The sequence below is a fragment of the Apteryx rowi genome, unplaced genomic scaffold, assembly GCF_003343035.1.
Source record: "Apteryx rowi isolate R43461 unplaced genomic scaffold, aptRow1 scaffold_1, whole genome shotgun sequence".
NCBI classification, from domain to species: Eukaryota; Metazoa; Chordata; class Aves; order Apterygiformes; family Apterygidae; genus Apteryx; species Apteryx rowi.
The window spans coordinates 5792143-5817124 of record NW_020447196.1 but is presented as its reverse complement, the minus strand read 5'-3'; the positions used below and the strand labels follow the sequence as shown (position 1 = coordinate 5817124).

Sequence of the window (24982 nt, the reverse complement as noted above, 5' to 3'; positions counted from 1 at the left end):
TTTTCTTCTTTCCAATCTATTAATTATTCTTGCTTTATAGTCTTCTACTACAAATCTGAGTTAAAGATAAAATTAGAGAGGATTTTTAGATGCACAATCTGGTTTCATCTGTCATTTTTAACAGCCTGATGATGATTTCAGGCACCTTTCTGGAGTGCTAGAATTCCTCTAGCTATCAGCAAAATTATTTTTTCTTGCTGTAAATAGGACCTCAGTGTTATTCAATGGTATCCTTCCTGCAGGGCAGGAAACCTGGAGATCAGGGGAATGTTAAGACTCCAATACTGTAGATTTCTCCAGATTGCAACATAGGTGTCTCTAGATCTCTAAAAGGGTTGAGTAAGTTTTCTATTCAACCTTATTAAAGGAATTTTATTATTTCAGGGACAAACAAATAAAGGGCCTCATTACTGTGAAACTGTTTTGATTTTTCCTAAGCAGGTACTGTAAAACGGGTATTTTCCATCTAGGAAAATATTGTAGACTTCCAAACCGGAATGCTATACACCTATGCATTTGCATGCATGAAAGAACCACAAATGTAAGAAAGGTTTTGGAGCTGCAGTCACTATGTCCCTGGTAAGCATGTGCTTAGTTTCTCACCTGATGAAGAGCCACACAATGAAAAGGATGAAACTTCCCGTGCGTGAAGTTATCCAGCCATATACATTTTGTAAAAAAGCGTGTGTCTTAGGACAATGGCCTGTCCCTGGCTCCTGGCAATGCAGCCTCCCATTGCCTTCGATAGGAACAGAACCCAACCACGCAGATACCCAGTTTTGCAGAATCTGTGCTGGAGCTGTATGTATCAGTCTAGTTGATTTGATTATTTAAATTTGGTAGCTAACCAGATAACACTAAATCTTTTTCTTTTTTTCTAAACCAGAGTAGTGGAACCTCACAAATTTGCTTTTCAGTTATCCATGACATCTCTAATTTACACTCCCTTCCCAAAAAAGGCTTTCTCAGCAGGAAATAGCAATGCATTATAATATGGTCTCACATTAGTCCTCCATTACTATAAAAAAGTTGTCTAACACAACATTTAGCAGGACACTAATGCATACTATCATCAATAATTCAAATCACTCAAATTTTCAAATATAAACTAAAGGAAAAATAAGTAGCATCCTGCCCATCAATCAAATCAGCTTTGGATCAGACCCTTTATAAAAGAAGCACATGTTGGGATGACAGTCTTGGTTTATTTTTATTGTGTTCATTCACTTTTATTTTGCTTAATCCAGTCAACAGTGTATGCTATTGAGGTTCCACATGTTAGTATGTTATAAAGAACTCTGACTAATTATACTTACAGTTTAAGGTTTTCATCAGTAATTAAGATATTGGCAATCAACAGGTAAAGTTAGTTATGAAATTATTTAGTGCAGTAAATAAAGTACTTCAGTAAGCATCATCTTGATAGTATTATCTGTAATCGCTATTTTTAAATCTGTTTTATAAAGCTATTTTAAGAAACACTGTATCGATTTCCACTGTATAAAGAGTTTACACTGGATATTTTCTTTTTATGTTGCTGTACTGTATTTTTTTTTTTTTAACTACATAAAAGTGAATTTCAAGTTTGGGTGTCCTGTGTATTAGTGAGTTCCACAAAGACACTACCAGGCTTTGTGTCAGAGTGAATTCAACCACAAAAACACTGGAATCTACACTCAAATCAAACTGAAATTAGACACAAATTCATAAACGGATTTACCACAAAAGACATTTTGTCCCGCTCTTTGGAAAGCTGTCAGGAAGGCTCATGAGGTGGGGAAGAGCAAAAGCCCAACAGTGCAGTCTGGCCTGAGCAGCTGCAGAGGTTGAATCCTCTGCCTTTGGAGGCCAAGTGTTGGCCAGCCCTACAGGACACATTCCATCCCTTCCCACGTGTTTGGTATTTTAGCAGCCGGGCACCACAGGGACTTGGAAGCACCATTTTCACTGACATACTGCCCTTTGTCCTTACTGCAAACGTACTTTGCTCAAATGGAAAGGGATCCGGGCAGGAGCCAAAGTCCTAGAGCCTCGGGTCAGCATCTACCCCCACGTGTGGGGGCTACACCGATGCCACCGCCACCGCGGTCAGTTCCCCGTCTCGTGGCAGGGGGAAACACCAAGCCCCAGCAGACCGGCCTGCTACCTTCATCTTATTCTCCTACCTGCTGCTACAGATATAAGCAAGCAGGATTAAACTGTGTTACACAAAAAGCTCCAACTTTCTCACAATCCAGGAATTAGATCTGACCCAAAAATAGTAGACACCTCTGACAGGGAAATAAAAAATGATCCCTACATTTGCAGTTTTAGATAGCATGGTTCTTTAATATCTCCTTTCTCTACTAATAATGACCACCCCAATATACTCCCAAGATATGCTAATGCTTTAAAAAAATCCCATCAATTTTCCCCAGATACGGCACTCACAGTTTACAAAGCTTGGAATAAAGCAAAAAAGTTCAATTCCTTAAGTTCTAATTGCCATGAGCAAACTCAGAATCAAACACACGTTAGCACAAGTTGTATGAAAAACACAATAGATGTGCTAATTATGTTATAATGAAATGCATTTTTCCAAAGATTTGATTAAACAGTTGTTTGTAACTTGTACCACAGATTTTCATAAAGGTTTTCATTATTCATTTAATTAATATGCATTTTAATCTCTTATCCCTAAAGGTATATCATAAATTATTATTTTACTACATTCAGAGAAGTCCATGCCATTTAATAAAGGTTTTTTACTCCCATCCCATTAGAATTTTTTCTGAAATAATGACTTGTGATTGGAATCCTTGATAAGTATCACAGTAGCAAGGGAAAGCTGTTTGAATATTAACACCTGGCACCCTGCCATACTTCCCAAATAAGTCAGGTGAGCTAAGTTCCCTTTATCAAAATGAATTTCCACTACTCGGAGAAAAAAGAGTTATATCAGCTATTACAGTCCAGCACCACTGATACACCGTTAGGAAGAACATAACGGCAAAAACTGCAAAAATAAAGATTCATTATAAAAGGAGAAAAAAAATGAACTGTTCTTGTTGAGTTCTTGTTTTCTTTCTTCTATTAGTGGATTCTTCCCTTTCTTCCCTTCAGCAACAAGGGGAGCTCCAGAGGGGACCCAGCCACCCTTGTCTTCAGACCTGCCCGGACATAGGTACCACCTTCCAGCCAGGCCGAATCACAGTGAGCACGTCATGGAAAGCAGCATTGGCCTTTTGGAGCTTAGAGCTTGGAGTATAGATCCACCTATAACTATTTCAAATTTTGTCACTCTTGATGCTCCTACGCACGTCACTTGGAGGGAAGTGCTCATGGTAGTAGTACACATGCAGATATATTATTTGGCTAGAAATAACAGTTTTACTTATTTCCATTATATTTCAGGTGGGGCTAGGACAGAAAAAAAGAAAAATTGTCATCTTTCCTGACCTATTTCCCTTTCATAATTTTTTATAGATATTTCAAAACTTGAGGAGTAAAAAATAAAGCTACTGTGGAATCATGCTTCCTGGAATGAAAGAAATCACCCAAGCCACATCTTTCCCATGTAAAGGAGTTATCACAATTTTACTGTAGCACAAGTCATCAAATCTCACCAGGAATTGAGCAAGTGTTACAAAGATCAAAGTGCATGATTTAGCCTCAATCTGGTCCGTAGAAAAAGCAACACAGAAAACAAAACTGCAGGCAAAGATACCCTTTTAGTCTGCATCAGAAGTGGGAAAAGAAAACAACAGCAAAACTCTTTTGTGAGCAATAATAAAGCATGGATTTTTCCTGACCTCTCTTAGTTTCCTGACTTTGTTCCTCCGTGACCTGACAGAAAAGGGAGAAATCGCATTTCCTTCTACTTATCTGCAGCCAAGGGCTGCCCACCTGCTTTCTCACCAGACTCTTTTAACTCATTCTAGTTAACCCCTTTGTCAACGCCACAATCAATTATAAACCTCTGCAATTCTTTCATTCCCATTAAAAATTAACCTTTACTGAAAGCCACTGCTCCAAATGTAGTTAGCAAAAAAAGCAGACCAAAGCAAGGCAGAGTTCACAGAGAAACACATCTGAAAAATAAGCCAATTAAGCATCACAGATCTTTAGAAAGTCTGTGACAGTTGGGCTGCAAATGGTCCAAAGAGCCCTTCTGGGAGTCTCTCTAATGCTCAGGGCTGGACCGCCAATGCCCGCTATAAACCAGCACGTTCTCAGACCGGACATCAATCAAGGAGGCGTCATGTAGCTGTTTGCTACTCAGGCCCGCAGAAAACCTCTGTTGCAGATGTTCCTTGGGACAAGATCTAGCCATTTCAAAGTACTTCTACACAACTGGGGCAGTGCAGAGAACCCAGAACACAGCTGGACTATGAGTCCAAACCCCAAAATTTCAAAATGTTCTTTCTGAACAACTTTCTACGCTCCCCTCACCCAATTTAAAGAGTAAAGCTGAAGAACCTAAAAAAACGGAAAGAGCCTGAAAAGTCAGATCTGACACAGCCACTGGTACTGCACACGTGCTCCACACCACACATATTTAAAATGCACCCTAGCGGAATAGCACACACGAATTTGGAATCTGTTAATGCTGTCACTACTGTGTCATTTAATAAACTGAAACACGGCAAAATGCAGACTCCAACACACGTAGCACTCTCTGTCATGCCCACATGCGAACACGGGGTGGCACTCGATGCCAGCACGACCGGCAAGAGGCAGCTATTCCCTCTCCCCCTCCAGTCCCCGTTTCATACTCACGGATCTGTTTTTCCTAATGACTCTCACAGTTCTCTGTCCTGGCAGCTCACATGAACATCTTATTCATGCTCAATAGAATTAATGATTCCAGAAAGTTAATTTAATCAGTTTCATGTCTTAATACTGACTTCAAAAAAATATTCAGACCTGTTCAAGTTGGAAAGGCTACTAAGCTTGGATTTTATGGGACGTTTATCTTCTTTTAGACTTCAGTATCTACTGAGGGAACAAAATGAATTGTTACATTCTGTAAATAAAAAAGCAGCAATCTCCTTCAAGCAGGAGTTTTGAAGGGCATAAAGGGCAGGTAAATAGCTTTGGGGAAAGGATATGAGCTCTAGATGTCTGCTTTATTCAAGTGTCATCTTTCCCTGTCAGTCCAAATCACACTACTTAGGGCATGTCTGCCTGTTCGCAAGAAGGGGCCAATACTAAATCCTACTAGTTGGTCCCCAGACATTGAAATCTGCCCTCTTTTTCTGATGATAAGGATGTTGTCCAAACCTACTTCTTTAGAATATCTTTCCAAACCAAACCGAACTGCAACTACTAATCAGAACTTTCTCAAGTATTCCCAAATCATTTTTATTATCAGTGAATTTTATAAAACAGTTGGTTTTGCCTTGAATGAATGTATTTGTGGATGAACAGGTATAAGCATTACCCACTAGTCATTATTTGTTCCTTATTTTTATGTTAACCACGAGGTAGCCATGTAGCAAAACCCTCCCAAGTCACACAAACAAACAGGGAAAAAGAATTACCCAGAACCTTTCCGTGACAACCTAAAAGTTGAAAGTATTTACAGAAACCACTTGTCACGCAGTTACAGATGAATTGCTTAATAGGTCAAAGACTCCTTCCAAGTGGATTAAATTCACTTTTCGTAAACAATACTTTAATCAGCCTTCATCCTCTCTCCTACTGTTACTCCTCTAGACAAATCACTGTAACTCTGCAAAAACACCAGCTCTGCAAAACTCAGTGCGGGGTAAGGTAGGACATGCAGGCTCTGCCCCGGTGGCCCAAAGCAATGCTGTTTGCAGAACTGCAGGATAAAATCGAGCTAGTCACAAAGCAATAGGAGCAAACACCTACACCAGTTAAAAATTGTTCAAGATATTTTACTGGGCTAAGTTCGTGACAAAAGGTTTATGGCAGCTTAAGAGACTGTGCACACTGGAGTTGTGCTGGACCTCCCACAGCAACCCACAGAAGTGCTTCTTGGTTCACTCCATGCCTTGGCCACTGTTCACACACTAAGAGTCAGCTCAAACCTCGCTCTCTTCCTCTCTCTGCATGACACAACTGTGGTGCCCTACTACTCCTGTTCTCTAAGCAAAAGATCCAGAGCCAGAAGCAGGTCCACCAAAAGCCACATGCTCATCACTCCAGGTCACCCAGTGCCACACAACTGCATACAACCTGTCCTGAACTACACTGACAGCACGCTGCTTCAGAACCACGGCACAGCAATCCTTCCTGAGGAACACGCAGAATGACCCACGTGAAAAGCATATTCCTTTCCGAGCACCTGTGTGTCAGTGGTGTTGGCAGCACCGTGACAAAGGACTTTGCAGCAGCCACTGCCTCTCCAGTCACTCCCTGGACACTCCTCAGTGACTAGCTCCCCATGCTACACACTGAGCTCTCCCATCTGTGTTGTAAGCGATACCCACCAACAACATGTGCCCCATGCTCTGTCACCACCAGGAGCAGGAACAGTTTGTAATGCACTCGCTCCACAGGGGTTGGCCGGACTCCAGCAGAGACACCACACACAGGTAGCTCCCTGCCCACTAGCACCCTTCCCATTGAATGCCTGGTGACAATATAATAATTTGCATAACTTGTACATTTTTTAATAGTTCACGCAGTCTGTCTGTGCTTCAGTTTAAATAAAAGAGAGGGCTGTTCTTACTCATTGCATGCTTGTGCGTAAAGAATGTGCCCCAACACAGCTCCTTGGAAGCAAGCAAAGCTTACCAGGATGGGGAGAGAGAAGGAAAGAGAAAGTCAGCAAGTGAAAGTGTGGGCCAAAAACAGGACAGAAAAAAAAAGTCATTTCTCCTCCCTCCATTCACAAAAAAATTATGTTATATACAAGTAGAATACTGTAGCAAATTCTCTGTAAGTAGAGAGTATCCTGAGCCTCTCCCATGGATAAGGCTTCCTCGTTCCTTCGGCTGCAGCTGAATCCCCTCAGCCGACTGAGCTCACACATCTGCTCCCTGCAAGCACGCAGAACCCATCTGTTGCTCTTTGCTCTCACAGATGCCACGAAGAAAGTGCCCGGTAGTCAGGGCTCTGTGAGCGCACCACAGACTGGCCTCAGGTCCTCCCAAAAGGCTCCTTTCTCCTTCGGAGAACCAGAGCGCATGTCACAAATACGTACCGCTGACACAAACTGAAAACATTACATTCCTGGCCGATCACCAAGCAGAAGTGGCAAGACAAAAACACCACTGATGGCAGCACGTCCCGCACCACTTGAAAGTGGATCGGCTTGCACAGCCTCGGCCAGGCTGCAGGGGCACAAGGGGAAAGTTTTGCGCACCTTTCCAGACCGGCTCGCATGAACATCAGCAAAGTTGCCACTGGGATTTACTGTTCCTTGGTGTACACCAGAGGTGGTGGCCTCCTGGATGAGGAATAATTGTTTGAAGAGGTGGGAGGAGAGATAGAGAGTAAATGAGTATGTAATGCAGCTGGGGAGCCTATAGACCTCTTCTCCATAACTATCACTCAGAGGTAATGCTGGGTGAGAGAGTAACCCACATGGATACTGAAACTTCCTGAATGTCACTGCTAACTAGTTCAGCTTGGAGTGGCTGCCAGCTTCCCCAACTGGGAGTATTTTGCCATTGCAAACATCATGGGCAACACACCCAAGCAGCACGCTTCCCTCCCAGCACTGCTGTGTTGGAGAATGACACAAGCGCTGCAATCCCAGCCAGGTAAGGATCAGAACAGCAAAGACTACAGCCTTGGTGACCGCTGCTGCCCAACAGGAGTCAGAAACGTGTGACGACCATGCCTAGGATGCTGCCTTCTAGTACTCAGCAGCAACGGACATCAGAAGCAGAAGGCAAGGCTAGCAGGGATCCGCCAAGAAAGCCAACTATGCAAAAGAGCTCACATCCAGGAACACACCTAGAAAGCAAGCAGAGGGCTAGACACAGTGCATGCTGACACAAAATCATTATCTCCTTCTGCTTCTTTGGCAGTGACTACTTGTCACCTCACCGAGTAATCACATCTTGTACCGACTCAGGTCTATCTCTCAGTACTGCAAAGATCTGGCAAAACCGCTCACCAAGCCAAGCACAGAGTGACCGCTTTGAACATGTGAAAAAGATTACACCCTTATCGAAAAGGGTGGAAAAAATTACATCCTTTACTAGATGAACTTTCAGTTCTTATCCAGAAAACTTAAGTGATCCCAGTAAATCCCAGTAAAACAATCTCCACAGTGAATTCCTTCCTATAAATAGATAATTAAGTACCAACCCCAAGCAGACTTGGGTTTCTTGGATTTTGATGCAACATTAGGATTTTTTTTGATGTTGATGCAAGTACTTGGCAAGCAGACACACGCATGCCATGAGCATAACTGTATAATTCATCTGTTGTCACATACATCTCTTTCAAATGAACAGCAGTCCCACACAGTCAAGTTCTTATTGCTTTTTGTAGATTCAGAGGGGAAAAAATTAAAAAGAAAATCCACATCAAGTACAATACAGGAATATTTTTCTTATTTGTTCCTTCTTCCACATCATCTATGTGCTATTGCTGCTGCAACAGTTCAGTACCTTGGCTTCTAACTTAATCTCTCAAAGAGAATGATACCTGCCAGGACACCAAATGGTCCCCAAACACACCTATACAAAGCTGACTGCATTTGATGTGGCCTTATTGCAGGAGGAAATGTTTGTGACTTACAAAGAGCATGTAGTAACAAAGCCTATCTGCAAGAGCAGGACCCTGAGCTCATATCCTGACTGTGACACAGATTTCTATTTTCATCTAGACACATCAGATAGGTCCAGATCTTTGCTTTCAAACCTGAAATGCTCAAAAGTAGGAGCACTTCTGACAGGTTATCTGGCCTTTGCTTTCCTCTTCCTCTGCCATAACAATCACACACACATACTTCCCTACATCATCACAAGGCCCATAAAAGCATCCTGAATAACTAACATTCTCTAAATATTAATGGTTGTACAGATTAAGGATAAAAGCTCTAATACTATTTATTAATTTACGGCACACTTTCACGAACAAGAGATCCCCAAAGATTTATAATTAAAACACCCTCCCCTGCAAACATTTACAGCTCTGCAGGGTGCAGGGTATTCCTCCCATTGCATTAACAAAGCACCGGTAGCATAAGTGAGGAGTAGAGCTTACGTTTCAGAGGTTGCTGTGAGCAAGGGTGGTGGTATAACAGGGGAATGAGAATGAAAGGAAGGGTTAGAGCAAGGCAGTACACCTTTGGAAATTAAAATTACATATTAGGCACTAAAAATAAATGGCATAGCCCCATGGAATATTACATACAGAAAACACTGGTGAAAACTAATGCACAGATTTTATTTTTGTTTTATGACATGCTAAATGTATGACCAACCTGCTTAAATTTCTACCCACCTCTGATGTTTTTAGTCATCAGATTCAAAAGCCCTCTAATTCAAATCCTTTACAGCACAGAGCAGGACTCATGAAACACACTCATCTCTAGTTAATATTTCCTCTGATCACAGAAAGCTCATCCCAAGACAGCTCTGAAGACCACGAAGAACAGCTGAACAGCTGAACAAGCCTTCATTTACATGGCAGCAGCTGTTTTGGCTAACATCCAAGGGATCAACCTTGGAAGCATTAGCAAGCAGAATTTAAGCTTAGGTGCCAACACACTTTAAATGGGGCTAAACTGGACTCCAGTAAGGTAGAGAAAGAAAAGTAACATGCACAACCAAGGTGTTACACTATATGCGTTCATGCAGTGCATTTTATTTTGACGCTTCTCAAAGGTGCCTAGAATTGCATCATTATAACTAGGACCTACCTCCAGTCCTCACTGAAGAATTAGGAGCTGTAGCCACAAAAGCTAGTGAAAAGAGTCACTATGGTATGCCCTTAATGCATGGTAACACAGGGTACTCATCTCAAACAGATAAGAATTGTTTATGTCGGGCAGTATTAAAGAGGGAATATCTCAAAAACTTCTTTTCTGCATTCACTAATTCTGCTAGGAAAGGATAGGCCTTCACACAACAGCATTCATATACAGCCAAGTTATAAGGAATTTCTAGTCCCTAATTGCTGTAGTCTTAAGATTAGTTTTAGTTTAGTTTAAGCCTTTGTACTCATGGCTAGCAAAGACCCTGAATGAACATTTTATTTATTTTATTTATTGTTGGGGCTCTGAAATAGGTACAATAATCCCAAAAGAGATGGGAGAGACTGAACACCAGAGCAGCTAAGCTGATAGAGCCTAGTTCCTAAAGGGAACTTAGCTGTACATCCTTTGACTCTCAGAGACAGCTCTAAATGCTTAACACCTTCAACAGCACAGGAAAGCATCCTTGCATTCACACACCAGGTAAAAGAGTACTGCCTGCAGTTAATGTTCTGCCTTCAGAAGCTAAAGTCTTCCTAAGGCTTCCTTGCTTTCTCAAAAAAAGATAGGACATTCATAAAAAGGAGGACTGAGTCATTTTTAAGCACTCAGAGTGTGCAGAAATGGAAGTTTACTGAGTTTTGTCTTGTCACAGCTATGAATTAGCAACCTTCTGCACGTCCTTTATCAGATGAAGTATGAGGAGTGCAGAGCCCACCCACATGTGCAGATGCGTGTTCAGAGGCAGTTCAACCCTCTTAACCCCAAGAGACTTTCCAATGCGGCACTTGGAGAGAAGGGGGCTGACATGAATTACATTCCTCCTCAAGCAGGAGAGATTGAAATGGGAATCAGATGGTGACTGTCAGACCACTGTGATTTTCCTGTCCTCTTCTGAGCATTAACTACTTAATCATGCAGGGATAAGGCTCTTACTGAACACGAACTCTGTGATTTCACTGTACCCACATGCTCAGCTGCCCATTTCCAAACAGGCAAGGCAGTCTGCAAAGATTCAGTGTAGTCCAAAGGACACTGGAATCTATATTTCACTCTAAGCGCTATGAGGTTCCACCACTATGAGAGCACAGTTTCACACTGTAGTCTTTGGATGAAAGGTAAGTGATGGCATGGTATACTGCAGACTCAGAATAAAGACGTGAAAGCTGTTATAGGACTCTGAAGATAAGTTTATCACAGAAATGCTGGTGGAAGTTTAATTACACTGATACTATTATAGGCTGCTCTGCTAGGCAAGCTATTCAAGCCCTTTCAATAATGTTTTGCTGTAATGGGAACAGTTCAGTCTGCAAGAGCAACTAAGCACGCTTCCTACACAGAAAACATTATAGCAGTTGATCTTATTCCTTCCAATGCACTCATTTTAATAGTTTTTTTTTTTGCTGCTCCACCTACCAGTTGCTCTTATCTCCAGACAGCACAATTGCCATTTTCCTGCCATTTGCTGCTAGTTATGACTTTCAGGTTCAGCTTAGAGGAGCTTCACTCAATCTAAAATCAGCATATCTTTGTTACATATCTCATTTTATATGAGGGACCTGAAGGGTTCTTCCTGAATCCAGACCATGTGATTATGCGGCACCTAGGTAACTCTTTTCTGCTAGGTAATAAAGAGTGGCAACACTTACCCTACCAAGAAGCCTGAGAAAATTCCATACTCGCTAGATATTTCTACAAAAATAGCGAAAGGAAGGACTAAGACAGTATGAGCTGGGCTCATCTAGAGACACACTCTTCCCAGACCTGATACTAGACAGTGAGAGGCCAAAAAAGAACTAGAGGCCTTTCTACTTCTAGCACAGTTTAGATTTAGGCTTTACAGTCATCTTCCCGCACATCGTACTGCCCCACACCCAGGTCCAAATCATCCCCTCCATTTCCCCCCTGCACACCTTCTCTCTGCCCTTATGTCCCAACTTCTCCAACCAAGATCCCAAATCCATCTTCCTGTCAAACCTCTACCTGTCCAAATAATACTCTCACACACACTTGTCCACTTCTTTACAGATAAAACTGTGAGGTTCCTACCTAAATTCATTAAATCCCATCTGCCTCGTTTTGCTACAATTTTACTTCATGTCATCTAACTCAAGAAAGAGACCCTTTCTCCAACTTAAGGCAATGGAGCCCACAGGGAAATAGAGCCCACTTTGTCTATAAAAAAATTTATAAATGTCAGTCACAGTAGTACCTATGGGAAAAGAACAGAGCACCACAGCATAAATTTGACCTGCGAAGAGCAAATTGGCTCAGTGTCAATCAGCTTTAAGGTTCAGATTGACTCATCTTCAATGCCATGACATGATATAAGGCAATCTGTGTACAAAAGTTACTGTGAATTGTCTGTCATTTATCTTCAGCCTCTAATACCATGTTTAAATATTAAGACATTTTGCTTAATCCCATCTCTAGTTACAGCTTCCCTAAACTTCTGCTTTTTCTTATTAGTAATCCTGCTTTTCAAGTAACAGACTAATGAGCTGTCATATAATGGTAGATTATTTGATCACCTAATTGCTTGTTTTTGAATAAGGGGTTCTAAAATACGGGTAATGACTATTGACCTATATTTCTCAAAGGAATAAATGAGTTCTGATCCCTTAAATCTCATGTAACCTGGAAAAATATAGTAAAAATACAGTATACACATAACAGTTTGGTGATGACGTATCTTGTGTTAAAAACTTTTTTTTTGCACTGGTTATTAATTCCATTCAATGGCAGGAAGATAATTTTGATAAACTCACCACTCTGAGAAGAATTTGTGACTGAATTAGCATCATTTTGCTGTCTTCACTTGATAAAACTTGAAACATTACATGTCAAAAGTACAGGTATACTTTTATTGTAACTCATGTAAGCTTCTAATTTTGCATGCAAGCCCACGTAAATAACAGCACTGACATGCTCAGTTTCCCTGGGTTACCGTATTTCTCATCCCCATCTCATCCATGCAGATTACAAGACCTTCTAGGGAAGCACCATGCAGTTTCCAAATCCAAGTTCATGTACAGCCTTCCTAACAGCCACTTCAGTGTAGACAGACTCTGTAAATGAATATCTTGACGGCAGCACTAACCCCTGTCTAACAATAAAAGGAGTGCTCTTCTTTCCCTGCTGTCATCCTGGCGCTCCTGCCCCACAGGCTTACATCTGCAATAATTTAAATGCAGTTGGATATTGGTTCCTATTAAGCGTAACATCTACATCAAGTCCCTCACACAAGACACTTCTGTAATCAAGGGGAAACTAAAGGGAAAAGAAAGAACAAAATACCCTAAGTGGGTGGGACATATTTTCATTTTGCTGTCAGTTCACATTGTCAGAAACAAAGTGATTTTGAAAGTAATAGAAAAACAGTCTAATATTAAACATTGTCCTCAGCAAAGCTTTGAAATCCATTTAGGGAGCCCCACTGGTAAAGCACATATATAATTACAACTGAAGCTATATTTAGCTTCAGACTAAACACCATCATGAGGCAGTGTGCTAAATAATGCATTTCCCTAGTGAGGTTTTTTTTTTTTTTTTTTTTTGAATACATGACCATTTCTTTTTTTTCTTTTTTTTTTAGAATAAATTCTGTAGTTTCACGGTCAGCATGCTTACATAGTATTCAAGACTTCAGTGAAGTCATAAGTACTTGCACCCATGAGAAGCAATCATTGATGCACAAAAATTTCATTGTGCTTCCACTGTTCCATCTTTACTCTTCCTGGGGCTCAAACTAAATCTCAGGGAGCTGGGAGTACTTAGGGAAACAAGGGCCTTCATGCTCCACTGACACTGCAGCGTGTGGAGGCTTGGCTTCCCCATTGGACTCTGGGCAACAACGGAGTTGTAGTCGGCAGCATGGTTACTTCCCAGCTGGATGCACACGGAGAGTGGACAAGCAACAACTACAATCACTCTGCTACCGTTGTCACTGCAAGGAATGCTGTCTTCACATATAAAAACATAAACAAGGGCTTCCTATCTTTTTATAGCATGCACCAACTCTCTTCCTAGCTTTCTTCTTTCTCAGAGACAGTCCACATATATTCACAGAGATTTTTAAATTTTGATTTACATGTCAAGACTTATCAGTTATCTTCATATCAGTATTTTCCATGCCAGATGCACATGTGTGTCAGCGGACATTGGCTTCTGGAAATATGTACCTTGTAACATGTTGCCGCAATAACAGTAAATCAACAAAAGACAGCAGTAAAGTGGTGATACTAGCTATTTTCTGAGACTGTTATCATGGGAATATCTTTGTCAATTTAATATGACATTTCATAGCAGAGTGGAGACATGTTCTTCCATTTTAGCGTGGTCATAGTCAGGAAACTGGCTAGATAAACCGACATTGCAGTCTCCATATTTATTCTTTCTCTGTTATTAACGTTTGTTGTATTTACAAGGCAAACAATGCATTTTCCTTGTCAGGACAGCAAATAAATCAAGAAGTTCAAAATCTGCAAGTTCTCTTTCCTTCCTAAACCTTGGGAATTTATAACCAATTTTCATGATGGTAGAATGTGCTACTACAATGATCTCTATAGTGGTTATCTCAAAATCTGGTAGTAAATCAGTGAACAGAATCATTATTTTATAAATACATATGCATATAAATATACTTTTATATGTATATATATACATATACTTTTTCAATGGTAGGGTTTAATAGCTATTTTGTTTTCGTCTTGACTCTTACTTTTGTACTAAATAAAATCTGTTATCTGCATTTTGCCCATGAACAGATATTACTTAAAAGACCTACACACAAATGAATTTATTACATATAAAATGCCAACGTCCACCATGGTATAAATGACTTAATCTGGACACAATGGGATTTACATTTACTTGCACACCAGCTAAACTTGATCTTTTTAACTGTTCATTCACCACATTCACCACATGCTGGCAGTTGCAGCTAAAATACAGCAGATGGCACAGCCACAGAAATCAGTTTACTACTAACGGATAGATTGCTGTTGTAGATTTCCCTGAAATACTGCCACAATACATTACAAGCCAAACTTTAAATAGGAGTTCAGTGCAGGGTTTTGCACTCTCCATAGTGAGCATGAGTACAGAGAAATATCCAACGGATGATATGCAAATGCAAACGACAGCTTAACTTCTGGAACCGGACTCTGTAAAAGGCAGCAGTTCTGGGTGCTCCACTGGAAAAACAACAACAGCAACTTGGGTGGTATCAGCCATCCAACTTCCCCAGAATAAACACGACTTGACATTCTCTACATCTTGGAAAGCCTGGCCAATGGTTTTTTTTTTTTTTTAAGCTGGCTCTCAGACCTCATTTACAGAGTATTATGCAGCATCCAGAAGCAGAAGGCAGCCCAGGTTGAGTCCTTTTCCTTCGCAATTTTGAGTTGTGAGAAAGTGACTTATTCTCAGAAACAATAAAATAGGCTCTTGAGTGGGTTTCTGCAGAGGCAGGGGACCCCACAAGGTAGATTCAGATTAGCTTGTAAATTAGCATTTCATACTACGATTTTGTTTGGTTTTGTTCCCTCTGCATGTTCATATTCTCAAAAATGGATAATCATCAGCAGAAAAGACGACGATACAGACTGAATAGTTCTAATGTTCCCCTGCGGAGCAACATGAGCAGTGAGCAAGCAAAGCAGCAGCAGCAGCAACACCACGAGCCTGGCGCTGTCCGTGCACTCTGTGGGGCCCGTGTTGGTATGAATTTATCACAGCTCAGCGCGCAACGCGATGTGGTGGAGGAGCCACGCACAAACCAGCCCTCAGCTGCACCCCGGCAGCTACTGCCAGGACGTACGGCCCGGCACAACGCCAGGGCAGGCAAGGGAGAGAGAAAGCAAATGGGCCAGGATTTCTGCCCATGCCCCTCTCGCCTTCTTCGCTGGACCATGTTTCTGTTCCACCAAGACAACCATCACGTAGCCTACCCTTACGCTCCCAAGACTACAGGCCTTTTAGATATACAGTAGCTAAAATATTATTAGTGGTAGAGAAATATTTAAAAGTAAGCAGAGGAAATAGGATTACCTCCCTTTGCTTTCTTCACAGCCAAGCTTCATCTCATGGGAAGAGATCCAGGTAAGGCACTGGAACCAAATGAATGTTACGGAACACAAATGCATGAGTAAATACCATATTATTGGTCCCTTTATGCTCTTAGTTATGTCAACATAGGATCACATCCTTGTTTCTGATGCTAGATAATGTGAAAGCAAAAATATAGGCATCTGGGACAACAGCTGGGTTTTTTTAGTACACTTGCTTACATTGCTGTGCAGCAGACCTGAAAAGCTAACTGTTGGGTGATACAGAGGAAAAAGAAATAAGAGACAAAAATGACTTAATGTAGCCAAAAATGCTAGAAATGAAGTATTCTTTTAAGGGATCATCACAATGAGACTGAATTCTGAAACCTATTAGGTAAATGGAATATTTCACCTACAGATACTTTGTAGACCTATGTTACTTTTGGACCTATGTTTTGTTAGATCTCCAAAGCAAAGTAAGATTGGACCTACTTGATATCCAGGTGTCAGAATCAGCACACTATTTTCATTCGTATATTTTAATCTTTAATAACAGTCAGTTACTGAAGAGAACTTTTAACAATCTGAGCAAAGCAGTCCCTAAAATTCTGACCCATTTCAAAGAATACACATACTGTAGCAAAAAAGCTACTTTTCAAGTTAACAACCAAAAAAAAGGAAAAAAAGTTCAATAAAGCCTACTTGTCTTGTGCTTTCTTTGGCCTCTGTTTGAGAGTCAGTCAATTTTAAGTTAGCCTGGAGCAAATTCAGATTAATAACAAAGCCATGCTCATCTATCTAACTTGTACTGAAAGCAATGAGACCAAGAGCGGTAGAGACACAACTCAGGTGCATGTTTGTACCATTTCATTTCTTCTACTAGGCTTTTGATAAAAGTCAATTTTCCTTTTAAGTGCCAAGGAACCCACAACTGTCCTTTCCTTTGTGATTACAAGTCACTAACTCAGCCTGGGGCTTGCTTCCCCTTCAGCTCCTCTCTGTTTATTCCACTGAAATCTAATCAGAATCTCCCTCCTCACGCAGAAGCCTGGTTACACTGGCTTTTGCTCACCTATACCCTGGAGTGGTCATTCACAACCGCTTCTTTATAATTTTATCCTCAACTTTGAGAATATCTTGTTTTGTCAAAAGGCCACACAAAGGCTGACTAGAAATTGATGCAGCTTATCTCTTAAATGTGGTGTCGCTTGCCAACATTTCCAGTGCTGTAGCAACCCAGCTCACTGGCTTCTTTTTGATACCTTTTTACTTGCTCGTGCCAGACTGTTGTTTGCTCTTTCCACTGCATTAAACACCATGCCAAAGCTGTCAGAGACAAAGTTTTACCTGCTCTTAAATCCCAGCAAAATTGTTTTGTACTGTATAACGCTCAGGGTCTATTTCTTTTTCTTTGCTTTGCTCTGCTCCTTTTGTCCCTAAGCTTGCCTTACATTTCTCTACAAATGAATTGCATAAGCCACTTAGCTGCCCGGGTTTCCCATTTCTCCAAATCATTTATCACTGTGCTTCTCTTTTGTAGCAAGTGAACCTCTCTGCTGTTGAGGTTTAAAATTAATTTCCAGTTTGCTTATCCTACCGCACGTTTCTTTCCACAGGCCAGTCCTATTAAACAAGAAAATGTTACATACCTATTTTAACCATCCATAGCTTGTAAAAAAACATGTCTCACTTCATAAGCGGTGCCTATCTGTCAGAATACAGAGCGAAACACCTGCAGGGTGCTGATCAACCTTTTTCGAATCAGTTTCATATAAAATCGGACTGCATTTGAATCATCATCCAAAAGGATTCTTTTTGGTCACCAGTTTCTGCTTCTTACAGCAATTCCTCTCAGAGAGAGGCCTCACAGCTACATAAGGCTGAGCAGAACTTCCAGGGCCTTGTTTTACCCTCAGTTTTGCATGCATAGTCTCAGTGAAATCAAGATCGAGTTGCACACAGGTTTCATGAGTTTGAGGGTACATCCTCAAGTATTTTGATCTCCAGTCTCCATCTCTTCCTGACGATTATGAGAACATTCACTGTTTCAGCGAGGAACTTAGTGCTGTTGCATATTTATAAATATTTACCATCTTCCAGAGATCCTACGGATTCATGCAGACTTCATAAATAAAAGAATAATAAACTGGAAAGATACTGGTTTGCATATTCATTGGTAAAACACAAAAGACAATGAATTATAGGGTTTGCACTAAATATTTCTTGCTAGCACACAACAGTTTCAGAAAGAAAAAATCAATTTTGGATCACATCTGTACTTTCTTTTCCTCCCATACTGGCTTTTTCTCATTTGTATGTATTTTGCTTTTGATTAACAAATGTATTACTAGATTCATAAGCTTACCTACACAAACAATCCTGTAGGGCATGCCTTCTTCCCAAAAGCTCTCTATCAAAAGCCTCTTTTAAAAAGATTACTGGTAATAAATGACAACTGCTTTATTTTAGTGTCCATCTGTAGAAAATTAGAAATAAATCATAAACCCAAAGGTTACGCTGACTAACGATCTTTCAAGTGGTTAAGAAACCAGTTTGCAGCACTAAGCTTTCCTTCATTTCATTGCTTTTCTGTTCTCCTTCCCTACGTCGTTTGTTGTCCACGAGTGTGGCTTCGTGCCTTAGCAGAATTCTACCTGTGCAGGACATGGTCTCTGCGCTGGGGAAATTGGCTTGCAAATTAGGTCACCCACAGAGAACAGATACCTCAGCCTGAAAAACAGCTATCAGTGCTTTGTTAAACTACAAGTGGATCTGATCACCGAAATGCAGGATTTTTAGCACAGAGTAGGACAGCTGCATTAAAGAGCGGACCTACAATATATAAAATTGTGTAATACTTTTACATGAAGAATTACTATTACTACTGGTAGTAGTGGTATTATCTTATTTTAAATGCTATGTATGACATAATTCAGTATATGTGTGTATATATATATATACATATATATATTTATTTATCTCTTCAGGGAGATGTATGTTGTTTTTTGTTAGTAATCCATTGGCCATCCTTGTTTCCAAAAGAATTTATGATAAATTCATACAAGGACTAATGGAAATAAACACTGAGAATCTGCATTCACTGCGAGATGCTTTAAGGTCCTTGAAAGGTCAATACAAAATACATTGTATAATTAGCTATAAATTTAATTAAGGAGTCACAGAACGAGAGGAAAAGAACACTGAGATCATGTTTTCCCTTTTACATCCTTAAACATTAAATCAGTTGGCATCAGGAAGACTGAAAGCACAGACAGATAGATAAGGGAAACGTCATAAGCTTTTAAATAACCATATCAGACCCAGTTATTTCCTAGTGTGAAACACATATTTAAAAATATATATATGTATAGAAGGCAATGCCAGCATAATTGACTATCCTCCTCAAAAGTCTGCAAGCAGGTGACTAAATAGGAAACTGAATCTGGTCCCATTCCAAAACCTACAAGCATCTTTTGTTCCACAGCAAAAGACATTTGGTAGGTAGCTTTAAAAATCAGAAGAATAGCCTCTGAGAATTTGGGCATGACATAAAATTCCCATAGAATACTTTCTTGACATAGCAACTACAGAAACAGAATGAAAAGCCTCTTCATTCTAGATTTCATTTCTTTACATAAATGTAAGAGAAGACTTCTGCCTTTGGGCTGTGGTGCTAGTGTAAAATAATTTTGATTGATATGTTTCATCTTTATTAATAATTCAATACGATTTTTCCTCTTGACAAATTTTATGCCTAAAGAGCTAAATCACTTGATTCAAACCTCTAGAAAATATTTTTCAATATAAATTTACCTGTCCTACAAATGCTAGCTGAAAAATGTTATACATTAACTATATATCATATATTTAAAATTCCATCCTTTTCATTAAAACAGCTTTTAGCACAGAAAAAGTTCTTCCTATTAATAATTCTACAATATATGTTCAAACTCAGCAAATTCTTAGTATCTTGCTGGGAATTCATTTCATTTTAATTATATTCAAATCCACTGCTTGAAAATTGCTAACCTGAAAACTGAAAACTATTTTCACCCTAAGATTTCTTAGAAACGCGATTTAGAGAACATTAAATAAAGAAATGAGTTTGAAAACCGAACCATTCATCCTAACCCTTCAGAAATTCCTTTTACAACAGATCTCAGAAATATAACTCATTTCCCTGCTTCCCATTACCTCTGCTTAAAAGACAGCACTAAAATGCAAGAAAACAATGAAAAGGAGGGAAGTAAAATGAGCGCACTGGTACAGGAAATCCAAAAATACCACATGCTCACTGGCCTGAATGCAAGGAAGTATACTGCAGACATGCTAAAATCCAGGCTACAATATGCATGTAAAATCTCAAACTCTCCCTTTTGAAACAAAATCCTTGCCCACATGAGGCTAATCCTACTCACTGCACTCATGCAAGTAGATCATAGGCACCAACGAAACGATTTCCTGCATAAGGCCAGCAGGAACTGGCTTGGAACCTGAAATCAGCCAGAGCTGCTCCTCTTCCATTGAAGTCCAGGGGCAAGTGTCCTATTTTGAGCTCATTAAATCTAAGCACAGTGCTTATAAAATAGGTATTAAAAGTGTCAAACAATAAATATTGCTTATATCCATTATACTGAAGTTTAAAAGGGTCTTTATGTCCGGAAATGAGCTCAGTGTGAAACTGGTTATTTAAAAGAGAAAGGACTTTCCAAAACACCCTTCAGCTGTACCTCAGGCGGTTTCCAACACAAAGACAATGTACCTTACCTGTGAGAATCAGAAACTGCAACTAGATCAAAATTTCACTTAAGAAAAACATTATGCAGAAACAAACAACACACAAATATGAAAAAAGCAAAAAATTAAATTTGCAAGTACTGATCTAGATTCCAGCCTTCCATCTACTGAAATGGTTATTCCCCTCTATTTGGCACTCGAGAGACCACATCTGGAGCACTATGTCCACTTTTGGGCTCCTCCATACAAGCAAGACATTGACGCGCTGGAGCGAGTCCAGTGGAGGGCCACCAAGATACGAGGGGACTGCAGCATTCGACACACAAGGAGAGACGGAGCGCACCGGATGTCTCAGCCTGACAAACAGCAGGCTTGGGGGGAATCTCAATGCTGTCTTCAGACGCTGAACAGGAGGATTCGTAGAAGACAGAGCCAGACTCTCCTCAGAAGTGCAGTGGTAAGAGTCAGTGGATACAAGCAGCAACACAGAAAATTCCAATTAGATATAAGGAAAATATTTTCACCACAAGGGTAGCTGAGCACTGGAACAGGGGCCCAGAGGTTACAAAATCTCCATCCTTGGAGATATCCAAAACTCAGCTGGACACAGCCCTCAGCACCCTGCTCTAGCTGGATCTGCTTTTAATTGGGGAACAAATGAGGTGACCTCCAGAAGCCCCTTCCAACCAAAGCTGTTCTACAGTCCTATGAAATCAATAGGAAAGGTCTTCAATTGCATGAGGCGAGCAAGGATAGCAAAATATAATTAGGGAACGAATTCATGTCTACAAATATCCTATTTGTACTGCTGGTCTATTTTTTAATGGAAAATTATCTGTTAAAAAAATCTTTGAAAAAGAACTTCAACAAATTTTGCTGGTTTTTGACAAAAAAAAAGTTGAAACTAAAAGTATTAAGATTTTCCATTTCAAAATGATTTCTTTTTCATATTTTAAATAAGTTCCTTAGAAAGCCAAAGGCAAAGTGAACATTTAGGTTTTTACAAAACAGAAAAATTTGAACAATTTTGTTTCACAAGATTCTTTTTATCTACTGGGAATACCCAGAGTTTCTAACCAGCACTGTGGTCTAGCACAGGTGCAGGACTAGTACAGAAAGAGAGCTGGTGTTGAGCTGTCGTAAGACCTAGACAAGTAATACGAAGGCAAAAATATCTGCACATATTTGGTGACAGGACTTCCAAGGCAGCTAGCGCTGATGAAACCTCACTGCTAATAGATCAATGGTATTATCACTGACAGCGCACAAAATTTTTCATACAGAAAAGACTGTCCTGTTCCCACAAACAATGATTAATCAGTTTTGCTCATCCTGAGACATTTTATCTAAGGCTAATTGTATAATCCAACTAACACTCATTTTATTACCACCTTTTCCATAGAAAATATGATGAGATGAACAAATTATCCTCCAAATGTCTCTTTATTAATACTTTGAAATTTTCAATTAAAAAGAGATATCATTGCAGAAGCAAAATTTATTTTGCCTTACAAAAAATGGCTGTCACAAAAAGTCCCCTTGGGTGGCATGTCAGCAACCCCTCCTCAGTGTCAGTTCAGACCTGAGCTCCAAAAGGAAACCACAGGAGATGGTAAGTGCAGCTGAGGAGGCCTGTCACTTCAGCAGACTGTACCAACTGTACAGTTTTATAATGAAGTGCCTGGATTGAAGAAAATGTAAAATCATCCAAGAATAAAATTATCTTCACCAAGACCAAAACTGTCTTCACTAAGGACTTCTAACTGACTGCCCATTATCAGTAAATGGGGAAAAACCCACTGGGGATGGTAACTTTTTACAGTTCCATGCACAATGAATGTAACTCCGAACTGAACTTTAGGTAGATGTATTTGAGCTTCTAGTCAGTCAATCTCCTTATTTCAAAAGGTTAGGGAAAACTTTCCAGAACAACTGACAGAATACAGAATTTACAGGCTGTAAATCACCAGAGATAGATACTGCTTTGATGCTCCATGTTTAGTGATGTTACAAAAAAGACAATCTAACCCAAATAGAAACAGACATGAGCAGCAGAAATTCTGAATATTGTCTTTTCTCCAGCCCTATAAAATACAGCATATAAGCAAACTCTTATGTAATGGATCATTTGTTTGGGGAAAATTTTATCTAATACAAGTCTATTTTACCAAAACAGCAAATGCAACAAAAAGGAGAGTAAGTAACAACATAAACTATCCCATAATATCACCCTGAGACAACACAGTACTGCTGAGATATTACACTTAACGTGCAAATGCATTCTGACCTGAATTCAGCAATACATGCAGGTTTCATTGAGGCGCACAACTGACCCAGAAAAACAGAAATCCAGAAAATCTGAAAAAACATATGGGGTAATAGAGTAAAAATTGTCCAGTCTTCATGCTCATTAAAGACAGAGTTAGAAATTAGCGGGATGAGCAAAACTTACAACACTGTAGATTCACAGTGAGCATGCTGAGTACTGATGAGCACTAAGAAAGCTGTTAACTAGGAAGATGTTCCTGCAGGCTTGAATAGACCATATTGTACACTGTGTTGTCTGACCTAGAAAGAAGTGCGCTCTGTCTCAGAAGTAACCACAATCCCTACTATATATAAAGGACAAGATTCTCACAGAAGTGAGTTTATAGCTAGGCTCAGAAGTGCCAAACACTAAGCTGTTTCCCCTGAATTCAAAGTCAGTAACTGAGTCCTCTATATTTTTAACAGTTTGTCAGCTTATTTAAATATCTAAACGCAGACATTGCAGTCACGCATAAGTCTTTTATTCTGTCAGGAAAAAAGTTGATACTGATATTATGGCTAAATACGAGACATACCATTTGGGAAAGATACCATCATCAAAATTTGGATAAGCCCTAAATATTACAAATTCTTGAAATTTAAATTGGAGAAAATATTTTACTATTGTTAAATACACTCTTACATGCATACACAAGTCTTCACATGCAGAATGCGGTCAAGGGAAAACACCCACAAAACAGCACCTGGGAAATCAGCACTGCATTTCCAGTGGTGTGAAGGTGTAAATCTACATATGCACAGCTAAACAATGAAGGGCCTTAAAATGAAGCCATACAGTTTCCATTTATTAAGTAGCAGAGAAGGAGTCTGTGAAGGATCAAATATTCTGATGGGTTCTGGTGTGTTGATGGGCAGCACTTTGAGTGGATTTTAGGGCAGAGATGCGTTAAAAACTGCGTTCCTATAATTTTGGCAAAAAGTACAAGCATCACTAAGATATAACAAAATATACTTGCAAATTTCCAGCGAAGCTTAATTTCAACAGCCTGAGATATGCTTCATGCCTGCCTGGACAGGGAGAAAAAAAAAAAAAAAGAGTCATCATTGACAGCAGCAAACTATTTTTACAGAAAGGAAGACCTGAGAGTTTCCAAGCTTAATACCAACCATAGACTCCATTGCAACTCTGAAACCATTGCTACTGAACCAAGGAGAAATTAAGCAGCCCAAGTACTGATGGTAAAGTTGTTCCAATGTGAGAGCACCTGTTCATGGGGTTAAAAAACCATCCCCTGGCCTATACGCTCTCGGCCGGCCCAGGCCCTTTGCCTTGCTCACGGGCAGGATCAGCGGGTTACTCTGCCAGCTAGCTGGTTCAAGCGTCCGCAGGGCTAACGTGCGTACAGGGGAGAAAGAAACAGCCAATGCAACCGGGTTCCTAAAGCAATCCAAACTGCTGAAAGGACAGGCCAAAAGGGCCGTGTTTCTTGTACTCATTACCTAAGCAACTAATAACATGCCTTTATCGGAGGTGGACACGACTGGTTATTAAAGTTCATATGCTCTAGTACCCACTGCAGCCCTATTTTCTCTGTCTCTAGCAGTGGGCCATCCTTTTCAAAGAGAAGCGTTTCCAAGATCTCTGGTAATGACGGGATCTTACTCTCGTTTGTGGTTTTAGCTCTTACTCGGACTAAATTCTTCTCCTGGACGCCCTCCAGCCACGCGGCACTATTTCCCCCGCACCCCTCCAGTAATCCCGTCCGGCCGCGCGGGCTGGTTCCCAGGCAGTCCCCCCTTCCAGCCGAGGTGCCGGGCTGCACTCGGCTTTCCAGGAGCCATTATCCGCCTGCAGCTCCTTATCCGAGCGGCAAGCCCCCGCGGCGCCTGCAACACCCCCCTTCCCCGGGAAGGCGCCCGGGAGCGGGGGGCCGCCCAGCGGGGGGGCAAGGGGACCCTCCGGGCCGGGGCGGCCCCCGGCACCCTGCGGGGCGGGCAGGGCAGGGCAGGGCAGCGCAGGGCACAGCACGGCAGGGCACGGCAC

General features: G+C 40.6%; 1 protein-coding gene across 1 annotated transcript in view; it reads left to right on the top strand.

Annotated features, from left to right (window-relative positions):
* Window positions 1–15453: 15453 nt before the first annotated feature.
* The window catches only part of BEAN1 (brain expressed associated with NEDD4 1), an 82244-nt gene continuing 72715 nt past the window's right edge, over window positions 15454–24982 (top strand). The window contains exon 1 of the mRNA XM_026059832.1: window positions 15454–15700. Coding sequence (XP_025915617.1) covers window positions 15454–15700 — 247 coding nt within the window. The remainder of the gene's footprint in view (window positions 15701–24982) is intronic.